Here is a 19,506-nt window from a genome sequence, read left to right as displayed (position 1 = left end):
GGTAGTGATAAACGGCTCCATTTCGGAATGGCAGGCAGTGACCAGTGGTGTACCGCAGGGATCCGTGCTGGGACCGCAGCTTTTTACAATATATGTTAATGATATAGAAGATGGTATCAGCAATAACATTAGCAAATTTGCTGATGATACAAAGCTGGGTGGCAGGTGAAATGTGATGAGGATGTTAGGAGTATACAGGGTGACCTGGACACGTTAGGTGAGTGGGCAGATGCATGGCAGATGCAGTTTAATGTGGATAAATGTATGGTTATCCACTTTGGTGGCAAGAACAGGAAGACAGATTACTACCTCAATGGAATCAATTTAGGTAAAGGGGCAGTACAGAGAGATCTGGGTGTTCTTGTACACCAGTCAATGAAGGCAAGCATGCAGGTACAGCAGGTAGTGAAGAAGGCTAATAGCATGCTGGCCTTCATGACAAGAGGAATTGAATATAGAAGCAAAGGGGTGCTTCTGCAGCTGTACAGGGCCCTGGTGAGACCACACCTGGAGTACTGTGGGCAGTTCTGGTGTCCAAATTTGAGGAAAGACATTCTGGCTATTGAGGAAGTGCAGCGTAGGTTCACGAGGTCAATTCCTGGAATGGCAGGATTACCTTACACTGAAAGATTGAAGCGACTAGGCTTGTAAACCCTCGAGTTTAGAAGATTGAGAGTGGATCTGATTGAGACATAAGATTATGAAAGGATTGGACACTGACAGCAGGAAACATGTTTCCGCTGTTGGGTGAGTGCCGAACCAGAGGACACAGCTTAAAAATACAGGGTAGACCATTTAGGACAGAGATGAAGAGAAACTTCTTCACCCAGAGAGTGGTGGCTGTGTGGAATGCTCTGCCCCAGAGGGCAGTGGAGGCCCAGTCTCTGGATTCATTTAAGAAAGAGTTGGATTGAGCTCTCAAAGATAGTGGAATCAAGGGTTATGGAGATAAAGCAGGAAGAGGATACTAATTAGGAATGATTAGCCATGATCATATTGAATGGCGGTGCAGGCTCAAAGGGCTGAATGGCCTACTCCGGCACCTATTGTCTATCTTGGAATACAGGGACCCCCTGCAGAGAAAGTTCACATAATTGCATTGGATTTATAAATATGAAATTTCAGCCAAAGTGACAAATTATATTGGACCAAGTACAAGATGGTATCTGAACAAACTTGGTAAGTCAGGAGACAATCTCCCAGCCTGCATTTACAATCGTTCATTCCATAGACAACTTCACCGATTATTCAGAGGCAAGACAAGACGTAGTAGAGGAAGACAAATGGAGGAAAATTCTGGCAGTATAGAATTAACAACTTTGAATGAACAAGCAATTGTGCTTTTTCCTTAAAAAAAAACAAAGAATTGTGTACTTTTATTAAAACAGCCACATTCTCAGACAGTTTTTTTTCCTGTTATCTCACTGCTGTCCTTCTACGCTGTTTTCACAGAACCCTGCTCTGATATGCTTGTCATTTGCCTCTACCTCACTTTGTTGTGGAAAGGCAAAATATCTTTATTCAATGCCTCTATTAGAATGGGGCAATCCTTTCATTGGAAAAGAAGTCTGATGGACATCAGATAACAGTCTTCTCCCAGTTCTTGTTAAACGGTCATGAATCTGAAAACTGAGGCTGGTGAAAGTCATGTCATATTTCTTTTCCCTCGCTCCCTGCATCATTAGATTTTCTGATACAGGCAGGACTGTAAACAAACAAAAATAAATCCAATTCTTTCAAATCAATTTTTCTTTTCAAATCTAATGCAACCTGATTTTGCAAGCAGAACAGAAACCCCATGACAGAGAATTCTCATTTTATTAAATCACTGCAGTCAGGAGACAGGAAATGAAACTTCAGTTTTATGCAAAAACATTTTACAAGGCCCCTATAGGGGCTTTCAAGGCTGACTCATCCACTTAGAAATAGTTACTACCAAGTCAAAAGGAACTGGTGTACTGGGTTGAATGTAAAGACGATTTACATCTATATGTCACCTTTCACAACCTCCAAAACTTTTCAGCCAATGAATGACATCTGGAAAAGTAGTTTCTTTTGTCATGTAGCAAATGTTGCTGAATACATGGTGAGCTCCCACAAACAAGAAGGCAATAGTCAGATTATCCTGTCTTGTTGAAGCAAAAATATTGGTCAAGACTAATACAGGAGGTAGCATCTCCCCCCACCTGTCTTTGAAAGAGCACCATGGGATCTTTTATATCCAATCATGCGAGCAGATTGAGCCCCACTTTAATGCCTCATCTCAACAGTGGCATTGTCCATAATTGCAGTACTCATGCAGCATTGTAAACGCCTAGAAATCCAAGTCCCTGGACTGGCACTTGAAACCGCAAACATCCGAACCAGAGGCAGGACTGACCCCAATTGTACCAAGCCTTGCTGCAATAAAGAGGCATTGAGAATCTTATCACTGTAGTTGGGCAAAAGTACCAACATCATAGTGAAAATAATCTATTTGAAGGCAGGTGAAGATGATGCACTCATTATATTCAGCATTACCCTCTTTCTTCCACTAGAATGAGTGAGGAATTACAGGTCAAAAGGTAATCCTTGCTCCCCCCAGAACCTCTCACAAACAAATATTCTTCATTCATGCAAATGGAAGACCAACTGACAAGGTGCAGCAGCAGGAGGAGAGGAGGGGGAGGTTGTGGGGGCTAGGTATATGCAGAGAGAAAATTTGAATGTCAAAAATATTCAGTTAGAATAGATTGCTTATTTAAGTATTTAAGTCTCAAGCTATTTTTATGCTCAAATTTTGAAATCTCATTTTTTGACTACCTTTCAAGCCAGAAATTACTGAGGACCATCAGGAACAGGCAACTAGATAGTCACTAACATCACCAGAGGGGAATATTGAAAATAATCCCTGACAAAGTTGACCAACAAAAGAGCTGAAGAGTGTTTGAACCAGAGTTTGCCCTGTTCTGTAAAGCGCCCTTCTTCTGTACATTCATATCCTGTGGCTATATCAAAGACTTGTTCAAAGAAGATGTGGTAATTGGCAAAGAATCAGAGGAAGATTCAGTTCATAGAGCCATAGAGATGTACAGCACAGAAACAGAGCCTTTGGTCCAACTTGTCCATGCCGACCAGATAGCCCAACCCAATCTAGTTCTGGACTCTTCCATTCCAGAAAAAAAAAACTTTTATGTATCCTATCCAAGCCCCTCATGATTTTTTTTATAAACCTCCATAAGGTCGCCCCTCAGCCTCCTACACTCCAGAGAAAACAGCCCCAGCCTATCCAACCCTCAAATCCTCCAACCCTCACAACATCCTTGTAAATCTTTTCTGAATCCTTTCAAGTTTCACAACATCCTTCTGATAGCAAGGAGATCAGAACTGCACACAATATTCTAAAAGTGGCCTAACCAATGTCCTGTGCAGCTGCAACATGATCTCCCAACTCCTGTACTTAATACAGTTACCAATAAAGGAAAGCATACCAAACGCCCACTTCACTATCCTATTTACCGGTGTTTCCACTTTTCAAGGAGCATGAACCTGCACTCCAAGATCTCTTTTTTCAGCAACACTCCCTAGGACCTTACCATTAAGTGTACATGTCCTGCTAAGATTTGTTTTCCCAAAATGCAGCACCTTGCATTTATCTAAATTAAAATCCATCTGCCACTTCTCAGCCTATTGGCTCATCTGATCAAGATCCTGTTGAAATCTAAGAGTAACCCTCTTCACTGTCCTCTACACCTCCAATTTTGGTGTCATTTGCAAACTTACTAACTATACCTCTTATGCTCATCCAAATCATTTTTATAAATGTCGAAAAGTAGTTGACCTAGCACCAATCCTCATGGCACTCCACTGGTCACAGGCCTCCAGTCTGAAAAACAATCCTCTACCACCACCCTCTGTCTTCTCCTTTTGAGCCAGTTCTGTATCCAAATGGCTATTTCTCCCTACATTCCATGAGATTTAAACTTGCTAATTTATCTCCCATGGGGAACCTCAGCTTAATGCATCAACTAGCATTTACTGCCTGAAATTAGATTCTATAGATGGATATTGAAAAGGAAACATTGGAGGACCATGGTGGGACAAAACCAGATTAAATATCAGCTATAGCTCAGCTGTGCATGACCTTCTGAGAGGCAAGGTTTCTGTTCAAGTCGTTTCCTTGGCTGGAGTACAGAAGTCAAGGCTGAAACTCCACTGAGGGAGTGCTGCATTGTCAGAGATGGCGTCATTCACATAAAATGTTAAACTTAGGCCCTGGATGGCTGCTTGGATGGAGAGTAAAAATTTTGTTGCACTACTTTGAAGAACAATGGAAATACCCATGATGTGTTGACCAAAGCTTCTTTCAATCAACAGCACCAGTTGGCTGCCATGATTCTTACAGTACAATCATGACTACAATTTTTAAACTGTTGAAATGGTTGCAAAGCACTTTGAGACACTCAGTGGTCATGAATAAAGCTGCGTTAAGCTAAGTTTTCCTCTCTTTTAAAAACTGTTCGTTCAATAAGCCAATGCAAGGATGACAGAGACAGAAGGTTCCTTGATTCCAAGGTCAATGCTAAATGATTAAATACTCCCGGTAGAGTTGTACAAAATTTCTGTTCAAACTATGATATTTTATCAAAGACCAACTGCTGAATGAAGCTTTTGAATGGAGTGCAATTGGATTTGTACATCATGTCCAAGACAGTTTTTAACCAAAGGATAAACTATAGAATAAGATACACTGTAAATACTATTCCAGCTTTTCAATGTTTCAAAATGACACTGAACTTTAACCCAGCCTGGAATAATTTGATTAATGGTACAATTGATTTGTAACTTTGAGATTAAAGAAAAGTCATTGCTGACGGCTATTATGGAATGCCACCCAGCTCTCTTCAGCTACCACGTTTCAAAACACATGAAAAAGTGAAGGATGTTGTTGGAGATGTTGCTTATGGGTAATCTCCATGCCCAACTTCAGTTAGAAGTATTGGAGAAAGGGGTCATGCCAATGAATCATTATGCCAGATTACTTACAAACATATTAAAGTCAAGTAAGAAATTTTGCTTTTGTTAATTTTTTTTAAAAAGTGCATTCGAGTCAAAGAGTGTGTAAATTCCGATCCTTTAAATTAGTGTCTGTCTGGAAATTTCCTGTGTGGCTTATACTCAATCCCCAGAGACAGTAGGGAATATTGCACCAGGAGGAACATCAGGCAGGTGCTCTTCAAAAGAAGAGATAGAATACAAAACCCAGGGTCACAGAGACAACAGCAGCTGATTACCATCTCATCAGAAACATCCTGCACTGAGTGATCTTCCAGTTATCTGTCACACATGATGTGTGGTAAAAGAGGGGTGTGTTCACTAACACCAGTACATGTGCACTGTGTGCACAGATACTGTGGCGAGATGAGGGAGCTCACGACCAGTGGGGGAGGTGGAATGCAGAAGGAGAAAGACACTGAGGGGGGAAGAGGACCCTCCTTGGTCAATCCTTACCTCCCCTTCTCCATGGGTTCTGGGCCCTGCCTGTTAATCCTCCATTCTGCAGCTTTTGTGGCCTCTCCTTGTCACACCAGCGATTCCTCTCCTCCTTCCACTTACCCACCCTGCCACACTGTGCAGCAACCCCTCTCCATCCAACTGAAGCCCAGCTCAAAATCACTTACCCTTCCTGCAAACTACTGCATTTGGTGTATGACATCCCCAATTTAAGTCTATGATGATAACATATAGCGTTTCAATCCATTCCCAAATGAACACACTTACATAGTTGCTCACAGTTGCCAGTCTGAACAAACACTGCCGAAAAGGCAAGCAATTCTGGGTGAAAGACATGTTTATGCTTTCCTCTTTCAGGAATACCCAAAACAAGGAGTTTAAACAGAAACCCAATTGCAACCACAGGTTTCAGCATGCTGCTCTGGTCTTCTAGTTCCAATGGCTGCCACAAGTTGTGAAGGTTGTAGCTGAAGAACATCCACTGGACACCCCAGCAATTGCAGGGTAAAAGAAAAGTTGTTCCCTCTCACTGATTGCTGGAAGCAAGTCTAGAGTCAGCAAAGCCACCATTCAAAAGGGAAACAAGGCAACTCCCTTTGGCTAACGTGAGGAAACAAGAATATTCAGAGAAACTGCTCAACACTGGGGTTTATGCCACTGCAACCAACTAATCAAACTGCTGTATCCTTTCACCATCCTCATAGACAAACCAATGACTGACTCGTATAGAGAGGAAGCTCGATTATCGAGCATTTGATTAACTGAATTTCAGATTATTGGATCTGGATTGCAAGGTCTCAAGGCTTGGCTAACTATGTTATCCGCATTCAATTATCCAAACGTAATACGCTCTGCTCGTGTCCTTCAGATAATTGAGGTTCCTCTGTATATCTTCTTACAAACTGTTGTGTGTTTCCCTCACTTCTCAATTTCAATGCAACCACACACACACTTTTATTTTTCCTTGCATTTTAGTAATTATTCACATCTCTCAACCCAAGGCAGCCTGGTTAAATTGGCTCTTTTGACAACATGAATACACTAGAACTAGGAAAGGTTTCCACAAAGGAGGAAATCCCTTGCGTAATGCTAACCATGTTGCAGGTACGGGTGCCCTCTCCAGAATATGAACTACAGACTGTCATCTAGGATCAGTAGTAACAAAGGAAAGCAAATGCAGGATTTGTCCCACTTTGTTAGCAGTTTAAATCTGTCCTGCAGAGGAAACAACAACAAAAAAAAAGGCACAGGTCTGCCTGTTCACTCCCACCTCACGTTCTCAGTCACCTTGCTGTAGACTCAACACAGCTACTGAATCGGAGATATTGTACTTCAGTAAATGCATTAGCCCACTCATACAGGCGAAGTCAATTTCTAAATGTATAATGTAGACACACACCTACTGTTCCTAATAACCCAAATTTAAACCCAGGAACCAGAACATTACCTGGGTCTCTGGACTCCCACTGGGGACTGAAACAAAGATTGACGTTAACTATACAATACCTTTCCTCCTTGGTGATGGCTTCATCAAACACCTGGGACAAACGCTTTAGTCGTCTAATTCCAAAAGACACTGATTCCAGATCACAATCGAACTGCCTGTTAACAAACACAAATGAGTACTTGGAGTATTTTATACAATTGTAGTTCCTGACTTGGAGCCATTACAATCAGGACTCTCAACCTTCAACATTAGATAGGCGCTGATTCTAGTACAAGTAAATTGGGTTTGCAAAATCCTTTCAACAGACAATTGTTAATCTGAAATAATTTGGAGCAACATTGTAATTTTCCTGGATATTTTGTAAAGTCCCTGGTCATCAGAAAATAAAAGCACACTTTAGGAGATTCCCATCTTTTGTGATTATAGCTTTTACAAGTCATTTTACAAGGAAAAGGGCTGCAATGGGACTATTCTGGTTAAACCAACAAATAAATTAGTCTTTTATAATAACCACCAGAACAGCACAGACACTCAACTTTCTTCTCACTAGTTTCAAATATTGGCTAAAGCACCAGTAAATCCTCAATTCCTAATTGTACTGGAGCCCTAGTCACCTGATCTTTGGTGACGCCAAAGTAGAAGGCTAAGTCAGGTGATCTGCAGATGGGACTGCTCCTGACCAGGCCAAAGTGGCCACCCACAGTACTTAATGAGACATGGTAATTTGCTTTAATCACTGGATGCTACCTCCACTTTCCTTCTGGAGACAAAAGGATGTTCTAAACGTAGAAAATATTCTCATTTACGGTATTGAGCTTCCTTGGTTTTATCCAGAACTGAGGTGTTTATAGGTGGTGTGCTTTCTTCAAATATATAACAGATATTTCTGTTAAATTAATTTTATTTTGCTGGCTGGCACTGGGACATTCCAATGTTGCCTTAAATCAGATACTCAGAAGATGATGAGAAGTTGAATTCTGAGGAAGGGTCACCTGACCTGAAACATTAACTCTGATTTCTCTCTACAGATGCTGCCAGACCAGCAGAGATTTTCCAGCAATTCCAGTTTTTGTTCCCAATTTCCAGCATCGACACTTCTTTTGGTTTTAATTAGAAGATGAGAGTAGCTTTCATGATCCAAAGCATTTCCCTCCCCACCCTAGAAATTAGTAATCAACACTTCAACTGGCATTTCTGATGGACATATGATTGGGAAATTATCAACAATGACAGGGTTGGTGTTTTTTTTTAAGCATTTACTAATAGATAAGCAAGAATTCCTGAATTCCAGCAGTTTTGAAATGCTAATTCTCAATGTATGCTCTCATCCCAATCTTCATGAGGAATGATAAGTGGAGGATTTTTGTCAATCGGATTGCAGCCCCTCGGTTTATCAGTGCAAACTCAAAACACTGAGCAGCTACAAGACTGTCAGCCAAAGGCTCTCCCAGTCACAGCTCATTAGTTCCATGGTTGAGCACTAAGACCACATAGGTAACTCCAGGTATATAAACACAGATCACAGCACAGCCACAGAGGAGATTGCTGAACCACATTCCGTGCTCATCTCTGCAGTTGGTTGTGTCAGGATTGGGGCCAGAATGGAGTCAAATAGATGTAATTTTCTTCAGGAGTGCAAGTCTTCACAACATGGAAGCATTGTGGTGGATGTTCAGCTCCAGGAAGGTTGTTAGGAAATAAATACTAGTAGCCCAACTTGCATGGCAACTCACCCAAATTATCAAGAACACTAAAATTAACAATAAACTGCTCTTCGGTCACTCAAATAGAAGAAAAATAATCCTACCCATATCCAATAAGTGCACAATTTAATCTTGTCTGTCTGCAAATAAAATTGACTCCTCCTCTTAATATAGACTGCCTACTCCTCTAAACTGCATGGAGGGAGCTTAATTCCAGTTTAACTGACACCACCATTACCACAAGATTCATTATAAAGCAGTCCCATTTTCAACTGATTTAGCCTCCTGCATGAGAAACACTTAATAAATTTATCCTTTGACCAAATTGGATTTGGGTTTCATGGGTTTTAAAAAAAAAACAATTCCTTCAGATCTATCAAACTCACTTCATCTAAGAATTAGATTAGATTACTTACAGTATGGAAACAGCCCTTCGGCCCAACAACTCCACACCGACCGCCGAAGCGTAACCTACCCATATATTTACCCCTTACCTAAACACTACGGGCAATTTAGAATGCCCAATTCACCTGACTGTGGGAGGAAACCGGAGCACCCGGAGGAAACCCACGCAGACACAGGGAGAACGTGCAAACTCCACACATTCAGTCGCCTGAGGTGGGAAGTGAACCCGGGTCTCTGGCGCTGTGAGGCAGCAGTGCTAACCACTGTGTCACCGTGCTGCCCACAATCTTGAATCTTGAAATGTGGACTTTAAAACTAATCGAATACTTCCTCCAGTTAACCATAATAAGTAAAAGGCACATACAAATTTAAATTCTCTCAACAGGATCCATACCTCATCTGTACCAGCCAATGACTTTGAATGGATTGTACAACAAATGCCAGCTCCTCCTTACCTAACCAATTGCCATTGAATGAAAAACGTAAGAAGGATGGTTTTGTTTGCGGATTACATAATATACATCCCATGACATTTGCAGATCGTGAGAATCACTTGGGCTCGGTCTGTGGATAACTCATGATAAACTATCTAATGAGAAAACAGTTTCAGGCTATAGACACGAACAGTACAAGCCAAACAGGGATCAGGAAGAAAAATAAACTTCCATTTGCTCTAACTAAATAATCCTTGTAAGATCCTGTTGAGAGAATTTAAAAATTTCTATAAATCACTTTTGAGCTTTACTTATCCCGTCCTTTATCCCGTGAAAGAGTCTGCGGGGCTGAATCGAATAATTGTCATGTGACTGTGAAGTTAAAAGCAACATCCAAACTTAAAATCTTGATATCTTGGCAGGTGACTTAAAGAGCATTAAATGCTTTGATTTTTGTTTTAAAAAAAAAAAGGGGGGCTCTGGTACTGGTAGAAATATTAGCTTTTATCCTTAGAGTTTTGATGTCAAAGCTTTTGCAATGTTTAACTTTGCAATGACCCAGAGGTGCTAGTGTTGAACTGGGGTGGAGAAAGTTAGAAATCTCGCAACAGGTTATAGTCCAACAGGTTTATTTGGAAGCAATGGCTTTCAGGACGTCACTCCGAAAGCTAGTGCTTCCAAATAAACCTGTTGGACTATAACCTGGCGTTGTGCGATTTTTAACTTTGCAACGTTGTGGCTATTATAATATTTCACGTAGATAGTGGTCCATATATGCAATGAGCTGCCAGAGGAAATGGTGGAGGCAGATACAATTACAACATTTAAAAGGCATATGGATGGGTATATGCATGAGAAGTGCATGGTGGCTCAGTGGTTAGCACTGCTGCCTCACTGCACCATGTTCGATTCCAGCCTCAGGCAACTGCCTATACGGAGATCGCACATTCTCCCAGTGTCTGCGTAGGTTTCCTCCCACAGTCCAAATATGTGCAGGTCAGGTGAATTGGCCATGCTAAATTGCCCATAGTGTTAGGTGCATTAGGGAAATGGGTCTGTGGGTCGGTCGGTGTGGGTCGGTGTGGACCAGCTGGGCTGAAGGGCCTGGTTCCACACTGTAGGGAATCTAATCTTAAAAAAAAAAGTGGTTAGAAGGCTATGGACCGAAGGCTGACAAATGGGACTAGATTAATTTAAGATATCTGCTCAGCATGGATGAGTTGGACGGAAGGGTCTGTTTCCATGCTGTATATCTCTGACTGTATAAGCAAACTGATATAAGCAAACTGGCATTGAAAAGCCACTTCAGCACATCTCCCCCTGTTGTTAGTTCATTACACATTTGGCCCTGGGAAAAATATGATGAAGATTTTTGCTCAGTTTCTGTACCTCCTCCTACTAATTCCAGTGGGTGAGGCATAGGGGCTCTTCAATGCAGCAGACCTGACTGATCTCCTTAGAGGCAGCCCGTCCTGGTCGAGCAACCGAGCAACTTCCCTCCACTTGGGAGTGTGATTCACACTGGATGGTGTGGCGCTGGTTCTTCCCTTCCTGCTCGAATGGGACTTTGATGGAGTGCCTTTCTTTGATGCCGATACCCTGCTGCATCTTTGAGGTGTTTGAGACTTTGAAGGAGTGATGACCAAGGACTCACTGCGACTTTGCCGTTTTTTCTGGAGTTTCTATTGGGGGATGGGGGGGTGGGGGGAAGCGGTGGGTGGGTGGAAGAGAAGAAAAAAAATCATTAGTGTAGGAGGCCAATACATTTCCTCAATAGCAGTGGAATTCTTCTCATGAAAACCTTTCTTTGTGAAACCCAAGATTGAATCTCCCTCTCTTACACTCATTCATGTTTGAGATCACTTAACGTGAAATAATGTTGCCTTGGCTGCTTTGCTCAATCACTAAAATCAGAATCATCTGGTTCTTGTGCCTTCTGCCAACAGGAACAATTTTTCTCCGTCTAGATTCCTCGCATATTTGAAGGCATCAAATCTCCTTTCAAATTTTCTCTTCTCAAAAGGAGGAACAGCCACTCTCTCCAAAATTTCCAAAAAAAAAAGCTAAATCAGTCACCCTTGAAAACATTCTTGTAATCCCTTAAGCCTTTACGTTCCTCTGGAAGAAAGGGTAGTGCCATAATTGGAGATAGTGTTTCAGCCAAGGCTAAACTGCAGTTTCATAAAAGCTTTGAGCAGGTTCCTTGCTTTTGCAGTCAATGCCTATACTTCGAATATCCAGAATCGGGTATGCTTTTCAATCAGTTTCTCAATCTGCTCTGTTCCCCTCAATGATCTGTGTGCATATGTCCTTGGGTCTCTCTGTTTCTGCACAAAAATATGTGTCTTTTATTTTATATTCCTGTTCTTTAGATTAGATTAGATTAGACTTACAGTGTGGAAACAGGCCTCTCGGCCCAACAAGTCCACACCGACCCGCCGAAGCGCAACCCACCCATACATTTACCCCTTACCTAACACTACGGGCAATTCAGCATGTCCAATTCACCTGACCCGCACATCTTTGGACTGTGGGAGGAAACCGGAGCACCGGGAGGAAACCCACGCAGACACGGGGAGAAAGTGCAAACTCCACACAGTCAGTCACCCGAGGCAGGAATTGAACCCAGGTCTCAGGCGCTGTGAGGCAGCAGTGCTAACCACTGTGCCACCATGCCGCCCAAAATTTCCAAAAAAAAAGCTAAATCAGTCACCCTTGAAAACATTCTTGTAATCCCTTAAGCCTTTACGTTCCTCTGGAAGAAAGGGTAGTGCCATAATTGGAGATAGTGTTTCAGCCAAGGCTAAACTGCAGTTTCATAAAAGCTTTGAGCAGGTTCCTTGCTTTTGCAGTCAATGCCTATACTTCGAATATCCATTATTGGGACCTTATTAAAATTTGTCACCTGGCACTCTTGAACATTAACATTCACCTATTCCAGCAGTCAAAAACCCCTTAAAAAGTCTATCGTTACTGAGCTTAGGTTCACAAGACTTCTGAGTTGCTGACATCAGCAGATATAAAATTGTGAGCTGTGTCCCCAAGTCTAGGCCAGAAATACAGATCAAGAAATTTAACAACCCTATTTGTGAATTTGAACATTACTATATATCTTTCTGTGATCCAAAGCACAACCATACATGATTAGATTGCTTTCTGTCATTTAGCTAATTTCAAATCTGCACTCCCACTGTCCCTTTTATTCCACAGGCTTCAATGTTGCTCAGAAACTGGTTTTGTGGAAGTGCATGTACACAACACTCAACTCCATTACCCTCATCAGTCCTTGATTCATACTATTGGTCTTCATGAGGATCATAACGCCAGTGGGCGGCACGGTGGCACAGTGGTTAGCACTGCTGCCTCACAGCGCCTGTAGACCCGGGTTCAATTCCCGACTCAGGCGACTGACTGTGTGGAGTTTGCACGTTCTCCCCGTGTCTGCGTGGGTTTCCTCCGGGTGCTCCGGTTTCCTCCCACAGTCCAAAGATGTGTGGGTCAGGTGAATTGGCCATGCTAAATTGCCCGTAGTGTTAGGTAAGGGGTAATATGTAGGGGTATGGGTGGGTTGCGCTTCGGCGGGTCGGTGTGGACTTGTTGGGCCGAAGGGCCTGTTTCCACACTGTAATCTAATAACATGAAAGAATCAAACTTTCCACATAATCGCAACAGAAGAAACCGTTTCACTTTTGAAAACTTAGGTTTCTGCTACAAATCAAACCAAAACGTGAAGTAACAAGCAATCTGGATTCAATAGAAACTATGAATACTTTAAATAATTGATACAAACAAGATAAACCTTAGGAGCTCTCAGGTAGCAATCATTTATATGACATCACATGCAGTCTTTATATCTCTCACAGCACTATCCACATCAGGCACTAGTTGTCATGCAGTATTTAATTTTCAAGTGGCCTCTGATATCTCCATCCAAGATCCACAGATGTGATTATCACCAACAAGACACTTCTGTGGAGCCTCTTTCACTTAACTCATCATAACCTTGATGATGTAGCTCTCCAGAATCCCATTTGAGATGATACTATGGCTTTAAGAGGTATATTTTGTCCTCAATCTTTAAAGAGAGGTTGTGACAAGCTGTCTGTTGGATCCAATAAAATAAATAGCTTAGGAGGCCTTGGGCTTCTTTAAAATATTGGAACAATAGAAGCAGCCTGAATGGGTGAGGTCAAGCTCCCACACAACTAGGGATTTATGGCTTTTGCTTTCAGTAGCTGTTGTTGCTGGGGGTTCTGAAGCTGTATGTGAAAGCTGCAGTACCTCTCTCCCTCTCTGCCTGTTTTTCCTCATAGGCTGCTAGATTGCACATGAGACAATCTACTTTATTGACTTTGCCTCTGCCGAGAGTGTGTATATGGGATTTTAATGTATCGAAACAGTTAATATCGAGTAGTAAAATATTCCATTATTCTAAGTTTTCCAACAGAGTTAAGACATTCCAATTTCTTCTTCTTTTGATGTATTTTAATTATAGTGTATGAATAAAGTATGGCTTGCTACAAGACTGGTAGGTGGACCAGGTGAATTGCATCTGGAACATAACACCTGGCACTTGCCTTTAAAATAATAAAAAATTAGGGTCTAGGCTATCTCCTTAATATATTTGGAGGTGGTTTAGACTGGTCCACAACACCTTCATCTAACAGCTTATGAACAATATGTGCTCAGTCCTGATGAAAAACAGCCAGTTTTTCAGTATGCTTGGATAGCGTATATAGTTTTACTTAAGTTTTGTGGCTCTCAGTTGCCTCTCTCACACAGCTTCAACAAAATCCCCATCTGTTTTGACACTGCACAACAAAATCTGATCTTCCAACTAGCTTCCCTTTCCCAAATAACCTAGTTGTTACAGCAAGAATTCTAAGAATGAAAGTCCTCCCAGAAATATTGTTTTGGACTTTCTATTTCAGCAAGAAATAATCTCCAAACAAAAAAAAACTTTGAAATTCTTTCATTTCTTACCAAAAAAAGGGAATAAATCAAAAACTGACTTTTTTAAAAAAAACCTGCATGAATCCACATTTGTCCAAAAGACAGTTAATGTTATTCCAGATTATCACCTCAACATTTTCCCAGTACTGAAGTTAAACTGACTGGCCTGCTAGCAAAATCTTATCCCAGCAGTCCAGAAATACCACCATGTCAACCATAGTTGAACATTCAGCATTTTCTACCATGGTTGGTTTATATACAAATGAAAGAAACTGGGTTGTTAAGAGATCATTATTTGCATATTCAGGCAAATTCAAAACAAAGTGGAAATGAAACAAACTAGCGGCCAACCAGTCGTATTGGCTCCCATGTCCTAACATTGGGATCAAGTACGTTGGCTTCAGCAGATACTAACCTTCAGTCTTATTGCTTACACTCAGCCTCTCCCAACAGAATATTTGAAACAGCCAAAAGCCTTCTCTGCAGATTCTCCTCCAGAAACAGCCTAATCTTGCAATCTGTTCCCCTAATATTATCCTCCAGAGATTCAGGTGATCTCCACTCCTCAAATCATCACAATCTGGCTGGGCAGAAATCTGAGTAATTAACTGTTCCCACTGTACATTATCTCACTTCAAAGTTCTGGCACTTTCTGAACTTACTCTTCCATGCTTGGAACAATATATTTCATGGTGATTCCCTTTTACTTCATTCTGTACCAGTGAGCACAAAATATCTACTGATATTTTTGCTGCTAAACCTGTCAGCAGATTCATCCTTTTTCAGATTTAAAGTTTCCTGATCTTGTGGGAACTCTTATGTACTCTGTCTCATGATCCTTGTATCATGTCAACTTAAAATCACATGCTTGCTCACAAACAAACTACAGCTACCCTAATGATTATAAGAGAACCCATTATACAGCCACTCTCATCACACCTAAAGTGGCTTGAGTTCATGAAGGCATCACAAGCTCATTTTCAGTTCCTGAGAAGTAATAAATAACTCAGTTTCGTAACAATTTTTACAATCTCAGCAAGTCTGAAAGCACCTCAGAAGCAGTGAAGTATCATTTTGAGCTGTAGGAAATCAAGGAAGCAGTTTGCAAACAGCAAGTTCCTAAAGCTAACACTGATCTACATATTAAAGTAAATGGGGAAAAAAAATCAAAGATGTAGGTTTTAAGATATTTTGAGGAAAAAAGGTGTAGAAAGGCAGAAAAGTTCAGGCACAGCCACCAACAGTGGACAGTCAAGATGCCAGAATTAGCACAGTGCAGATATCTTAGAGGGTTGTGGGGCTGAGGAGATTAGAGTAGTAAGGGGAAACTAGACCGTGAAAGGATTTGAAAACAAAACTAGGATGAGAACTTTTAATCCAGCAGCTGCTTAACTGGGAGTCTGTGTAGGTCAACAACAGGACTTGATCTAAGTTAAGACATGGGCCTAGAGAGTTCTGGATGAACCCAGGATTGCAGGGATTCCGCAATAAAGTAAAAAAAAATCACATCATTTATTTAAGCGATGGAAATAAATATTGATCAGGACATTATGGTGAAGTGAGCAGAATCAACACTATCTGCAATGTAAGGAATGCAGCCAATTGCCACATCAGCTCATTCCAGTTGAACCAATCGTGCACATTTACCGAACAGTTATACTACAGTCTACCACGGTCAGGCACAAGTACCTTATCTCGGATTTTTTTGCCACCTGAATAACCGTACTGCAACACCAATGGTTTCCGAACAACTTCTACACTCTTCTACTAAAAAAAAATTCTGAAGTCCATATTTTTCTTAAGAAATGTCAGTTTTCGAAAACCTTGCTATTTTCAATGGAATAACGCCGTCGCTACTCTCCGTGGTGTCAAGCGTAAGTAAAGACAAGTTACCTGAGAGACGTTGCCCCATGTGTTCCTCGCAGTCCGACCTATACTTTGTAAAGCGTTAGGTTTCTTGCTGAGCTCTAGACTCTCCCAGCTCGGGGTGTGGTCGATGTTAAAGTCCATTTGTCCCAACGGCAGCCTCTTCCTCAAGGACATGCGGATAGTGTTAAGGGAGCTGGACGAGGACATCTCCCTGAACAGATCGGCTGGCGGGCTATCGCCTTCTTCCTGCAGGATCTGGTGCTGTTTTCTCCAGGTTGTCATTGTGATCTCCGAGACTGGGAGTGAACGTCTTCTCTCTCTCTCTGCGTGTCCCTTTCTTGTTTTTGAATTTGGCGCAACTTTGTAGCGGAGTGGAATTCCCGCGATCTGATTGGTGAGAGTGACAAACTGACGTGGTGAGCCCGGCGCTGATTGGCTGCCGGTTGCGTCACTGGGCGGGGCTCCTCGGGCTCTGGCCACTGTTCCCAAGCCTTTGTCTCTCAACAGCAAAGCATCTGAGCAAGTCACAAGCAGGATGTGCATTTCTCTCCTGGAGCTGATGGAAATCACCCTTTCATTCTTGACATCTCAGCGCCCTCTGCCGATTCCATGAGAAATGGGCTGCTGCCACAGTTCCTAATTTAAGAAAAGCATTGGTACACATTTAAAATCTGTGCATTAAATCCTGCGGGAAGGCAAAACGTTTCCATTATCAATTTCTGAAGAGGGATGGGCGGCATAGTGGCACAGTGGTTAGCACTGCTGCCTCACAGCGCCTGAGACCCGGGTTCAATTCCCGACTCAGGCGACTGACTGTGTGGAGTTTGCACATTCTCCCCGTGTCTGCGTGGGTTTCCTCCCGGTGCTCCGGTTTCCTCCCACAGTCCAAAGATGTGCGGGTCAGGTGAATTGGCCATGCTAAATTGCCCGTAGTGTTAGGTAAGGGGTATGGGTGGGTTGCGCTTCGGCGGGTCGGTGTGGACTTGTTGGGCCGAAGGGCCTGTTTCCACACTGTAAGTAATCTAATCTAATCTAAAAAAGGGATCACTGGGCTTGAAACGTTAACTCTGTTTTCTATCAGCACAGATGCTGCCAAACCTGCTGAGTTTCTCCAGCTTTTTCTGTTTTTGTTTGTTTCAGATCGCCAGCATCCACAATTCTTCGTTTTACTCCAGTACCAAGACTTCGATTCACAGATTATGCAGAACACTGAATTTTCAACATGATGCGATGTGGAGCAGATAGGGAGAGTCATTTCCAAATGACGGTATATGATTTTAAACAGAGGGTCGATATTTTGTTTGTTCTCCTTGGATTGAGGTGGGGAGGATTTGCATACTGTTTTCCGAAATGAATCATGTGCTCTTAATACAGTCTTAGAGAGGTAAAGTGCTGAAACAGACCCTTTGGTCAAACTCGTTCATGCCGACCAGATATCCTAAATTAATCTAGTCCCATTTTCCTGCACCTGGCCCATATCCCTCTAAACCCTTCCTATTCATGAATCCATCTAGAAGCCTTTTAAATTTGTTATAATTGCACCAGCCTCCACTACTTGCTCTGACATGCACCATGCTTTGCATGAAAAAGTTGCCTCTTATGTCCTTTTTAAATCTTCCCCTCTCATTTTAAATCTGTACCCTCTAGTTCTAAACTCTCTAACCCCAAAGAAAATACCTTGTCTATTTACCTTATCCATGTCCCTCATGATTTTATACTTTGATGAAAATAGATTAACAGGACATTTATATGGTTAAACGTCTCTACACCACGAACGATCTTAGCGTCATAGAATCCAAGGTGTGCAGGTTAGATGAATTAGCCATGCTAAATTGCCCATAGTGTGTCAGGGGTAAATGTAGGGTAGGGGTGTGTGTCTGGATGGGTTACTCTTCGGTGGGTTGGTGTGGACTTGTTGAGCTGCAGGGTCTGTTTCCATACTGTAGGGAATCTAATCTAATAGGCAACACAATTTGGAACTATTGGGTGAAATCTTACAGGGCCTAACGATGTGGACTGGGACAAGAAGTAGAACCCCTACAATGTGGAAAGAGGACATTTGGCTCATTATGTCTGTGTCAAACCTCTGAAGAGAAATTCTGCCCAGACCCAGGCCCCCTCCTTATTCCCATAACCCTGCATGTACCAGGGCTAACTCACATTGGACTGTGTGAGGAAACTAGTACATCCAGCAGAAACAAGGGGAAAGTGCACACTCCACATGGACAGTCACCTGCGCCTGGAATTGAACCTCCCCAGTGCAGCGAGGCAACAGTGCCACCCATATCTGAGAGTATCACTGAAAAGTTAACAATATGTATACTGATGTCAGGAGCAACTAGTTGCATTTTCCACCTGCATTCAGGAATTGGAGACAAGGATCTTACTGGGCAGCTGGCAAGATGCCTTTGACTGCCTGTCATCTTCTAAAACTGCAAATCTAGCCTTACAAGTATGCGGCTTTCTATTGCACCATCCATTGTGAAGAACATGACCTCCAAAATTCCTAGCATACATGAAATAATTCCTTAGCCACTCGGGCTCACTGTTCACTTGTCCAGACCTTCCCCGCCAATGCTGCTGCCAGAACATCACATGCTTACAGGAGCTGGGAACTCAACGGTGTTCACACCTTGGATTGTGACTAAACCACAACAACCCGACTGGCCCTGTAGAAATTATCACATTCTGCATTCCCTGGCCCATGTCAAATCTTAAACAACTTTTTGCCTCAGAGAATGTTGCATTCTAGGATGTGGTCATTTCCAACATTGACACTACTGCCAGCTCTACTGTAAAACCCTAGACAGCTAAATGCCTCCCTGTTGCTTATCATGTCCCTGCATACACAGAGATAGCAGAAAATAAAACAAAGGGCAGCAGGTGCTAAAGATCTGCAACAAACAAAATCATAAACTACTACAGACATTCAGCAGGTCTGATGAAGGGTCACTGGATTTGAAAATGTTAATTATGTTTCTCTCCACAGATGCTGTCAGAGCTGCTGAGATAGGGAAGAAACAAAAGGAAGATTTGTGTTCAGGGAGAGGGCACAGAGAGAAGGTGAATGGAGACATGATCTAGTGGCAAAATTGATAAGAGTGAAACACAAGAGACTGCTAAATGGATGGATTTGTAACACCCCCTACTAATTATTTAGCCACAGTTATCATCCAGCCCTATAACAAAAAATCTCCAGTTA

The 19,506-nt window shown here is 42.1% G+C and overlaps 1 protein-coding gene and 1 long non-coding RNA gene across 3 annotated transcripts in view; one reads left to right on the top strand and one right to left on the bottom strand.

Moving 5' to 3' along the window:
- The window catches only part of LOC132830373 (protein PIMREG-like), a 26,122-nt gene extending 9,440 nt beyond the window's left edge, over window positions 1–16,682 (bottom strand). For both annotated transcript variants that reach the window (XM_060848029.1, XM_060848030.1), the window contains exons 1-3: window positions 16,329–16,682; window positions 10,872–11,164; window positions 7,000–7,095 (exon numbers count right to left, since the gene is read on the bottom strand). In XM_060848029.1, the coding sequence (XP_060704012.1) occupies window positions 7,000–7,095; window positions 10,872–11,164; window positions 16,329–16,586 (647 nt within the window). In that variant the 5' untranslated portion in view covers window positions 16,587–16,682. The remainder of the gene's footprint in view (window positions 1–6,999; window positions 7,096–10,871; window positions 11,165–16,328) is intronic.
- On the top strand, window positions 16,156–19,506 carry LOC132830374 (uncharacterized). The gene is made up of 3 exons (XR_009646363.1): window positions 16,156–16,309; window positions 17,445–17,571; window positions 19,294–19,506. It is a non-coding gene; the product is annotated as an uncharacterized LOC132830374 (long non-coding RNA).

Source organism: Hemiscyllium ocellatum, chromosome 31 (assembly GCF_020745735.1).
Source record: "Hemiscyllium ocellatum isolate sHemOce1 chromosome 31, sHemOce1.pat.X.cur, whole genome shotgun sequence".
NCBI classification, from domain to species: domain Eukaryota; kingdom Metazoa; phylum Chordata; class Chondrichthyes; order Orectolobiformes; family Hemiscylliidae; genus Hemiscyllium; species Hemiscyllium ocellatum.
The sequence above is the reverse complement of the archived record's forward strand: the minus strand, read 5'-3'. Positions and strand labels throughout refer to the sequence as shown.